At 32.4% G+C, this 2422-nt stretch overlaps 1 protein-coding gene across 3 annotated transcripts in view; it reads right to left on the bottom strand.

Annotated features, from left to right (window-relative positions):
• Window positions 1–2422, bottom strand: part of LOC111681190 (serine/threonine-protein phosphatase rdgC) — a 28346-nt gene that overhangs the window by 2713 nt on the left and 23211 nt on the right. For all 3 annotated transcript variants that reach the window (XM_046952978.1, XM_023442929.2, XM_046952979.1), the window contains exons 9-11: window positions 610–1048; window positions 382–545; window positions 221–320 (exon numbers count right to left, since the gene is read on the bottom strand). In XM_046952978.1, coding sequence (XP_046808934.1) covers window positions 221–320; window positions 382–545; window positions 610–1048 — 703 coding nt within the window. The remainder of the gene's footprint in view (window positions 1–220; window positions 321–381; window positions 546–609; window positions 1049–2422) is intronic.

Raw genomic sequence — 2422 nt, 5'->3', positions numbered from 1 at the left:
ACAGAACTAGAACAGAATTAGAACAGAACTAGAACAGAACTAGAACAGAACTATAACAGAACTATAACAGAACTAGAACAGAACTAGAACAGAACTAGAACAGAACTAGAACAGAACTACAACAGAACAACAACAGAACTACAACAGAACTAGAACAGAACTAGAACAGAACCAGAACAGAACTAGAACCGAACTAAATCATAAATCTGCTTAAACATACCCGACTGATCGGAATCCAATATATGAAATATAGCTTCCAAGCTGCTGACATTTTTATATAAAGAATCCGCCACACTGGTTTCCTGCTCTTGGGCTTCGATCTACAAAAAAAAATACCAAAAAGTTGTTAATGGAAAAAGTATAAAATATATAAAAACTAACTATGGTATCCGTATCCAACAGTTCCAAGGTGGTTAAATAGTTAACCTCATTTGCGGGGCAGTCATCACTAGAAGGAGCCAAACGAGGACGCAACAAACGCCAGGGTAAACCCAAATTGGTGGCCTTTTCCATGGCCTCACACCATTTGGAAATAGTGATGTAACCTAAAGAAGGCAATTAAAAAATAATAAAGGGAATTTTTATGTTGTATAATAAAGTTTTAGAAACCTTTATTTTTTTGATCATGCTTCTTGAATTCAGCCTCCAGTTCGTTGCGCCTTGCACGCAACCTAGCGCCCAATTCCCTTATAGCGGAACTCTCCACAATGCCCACTCTTTGGCGGAATGTTAATTGACGTGTCTTCGAGGCAGCCGATATATATTGAACAAAATGTGGTTCCATATGAGGATTTAGCTTTATGTATGCACCACGATTTGAACCAATGGCATAATAATTGGAAGCTGAAAATATAGTAATGACCTTCTCATCATGGACAAACTCATAGCCATCCACTTTGCATTCATGTGAACGCACCAAATAGTCTAGCTTGTGTTTTTCGAGAAACTGTTTAGTGATATCGGGGCCAAAGTAAGTGCCAGCACCACGTAAACTATTGGGCAAACAACCCTCATTGTGCTGTGGGTCACTCCACATAATGTCAAAGAGCTGAAAAGGAAGAGAAAGCAAGATATTTTTATTTTTTACAAATAATATTAGTAATTTGTTATTAAAAAGTAATTAAAAAACATGTAATTAAGTTCGTTCGTATGTATTAAACATTTATTTCAAATTGCATATGTTTGTTGCTGCTAACTTTTTGCTTAATACCAAGGTAATAACAAAAACAGCAAAACAATCTCCACAACTCTTAAAATATGTCAGTTATAAATGTGAGTGTTACACCATGTCGTATGAATGATATGAATAAATTACACGGAAATTAAATCACGTATACGCAGTGTGGTTCACTTTTTGTTTTTTATCCTCTATTCGCGTACTGTTTTTAACTTTACTTTCAAAACTACATAAAAAAATTCTTATTTTACAAAATAAAAAAGCCTGAAAACACATCAAAACAACAACACCTACACACGTTTACCATCATTTTTCGATTAAAAAGTTTAGCAATGGTAACGACAGACAATATTGTTAAATATTTTGTTTGTCAGCTATGAAATTTTTATTGTATCTGTTTAACTAAATAAAAAAAAAAACAAAACAGACTATTATAAAGTCTTGTATTCTAAGGTGTTTCTTAGTTGCCACCTTCATCCAGCATATTACAAAATTGAGAGTGACAATGGTGAAACGTGTATGAATTTTTAAACACGCAATCAAAATATAATTACAACTTTAATTTTCATTTTTATTATGTTGTTGTCTTTCTCATTCTATTATGTTTTTATTTTGTTTTTTTTTTTTTTTCATTTTTATTTACTAAAATGTCATTTTTATTTACCTCAATTATTTTGTAATTGTTCTGAGGAAAATGGTCAATTTTATTTAGCAGGATTATAAAAAGGAAATGGATTAAAGTTAAGCCAAAGTAAAGGTAAATAGAATTATGATATAATTTAAAAGGGATTGGTTAAAAATAACCTCCATAAATTTATAATGAAAATTTAAAGTTAATATTATAGCAATAGAATAGAACTAGAAGAGAACTAAAAAAGAACTAGAACAAAACTAGAACAAAACTAGAACAAAACTAGAACAGAACTAGAACAGAACTAGAACAGAACTAGAACAGAACTAGAACAGAACTAGAACAGAACAGAACAGAACTAGAACTAGAACTAGAACAGAACAGAACTAGAACAGAACTAGAACAGAACAGAACCAGAACAGAACCAGAACAGAACCAGAACAGAACTAGAACAGAACTAGAACAGAACTAGAATAGAACTAGAACAGAACTAGAACAGAACTAGGACAGAACTAGAACAGAACTAGAACAGAAATAGAACAGAACTAGAACAGTACTAGAACAGAACTAGAACAGAACTAGAACAGAACTAGAACAGAACTAGAACAGAACTA

This window comes from Lucilia cuprina, chromosome 5 (genome assembly GCF_022045245.1).
Source record: "Lucilia cuprina isolate Lc7/37 chromosome 5, ASM2204524v1, whole genome shotgun sequence".
Taxonomy (NCBI): domain Eukaryota; kingdom Metazoa; phylum Arthropoda; class Insecta; order Diptera; family Calliphoridae; genus Lucilia; species Lucilia cuprina.
This window is presented reverse-complemented; position numbering and strand designations above follow the sequence as displayed.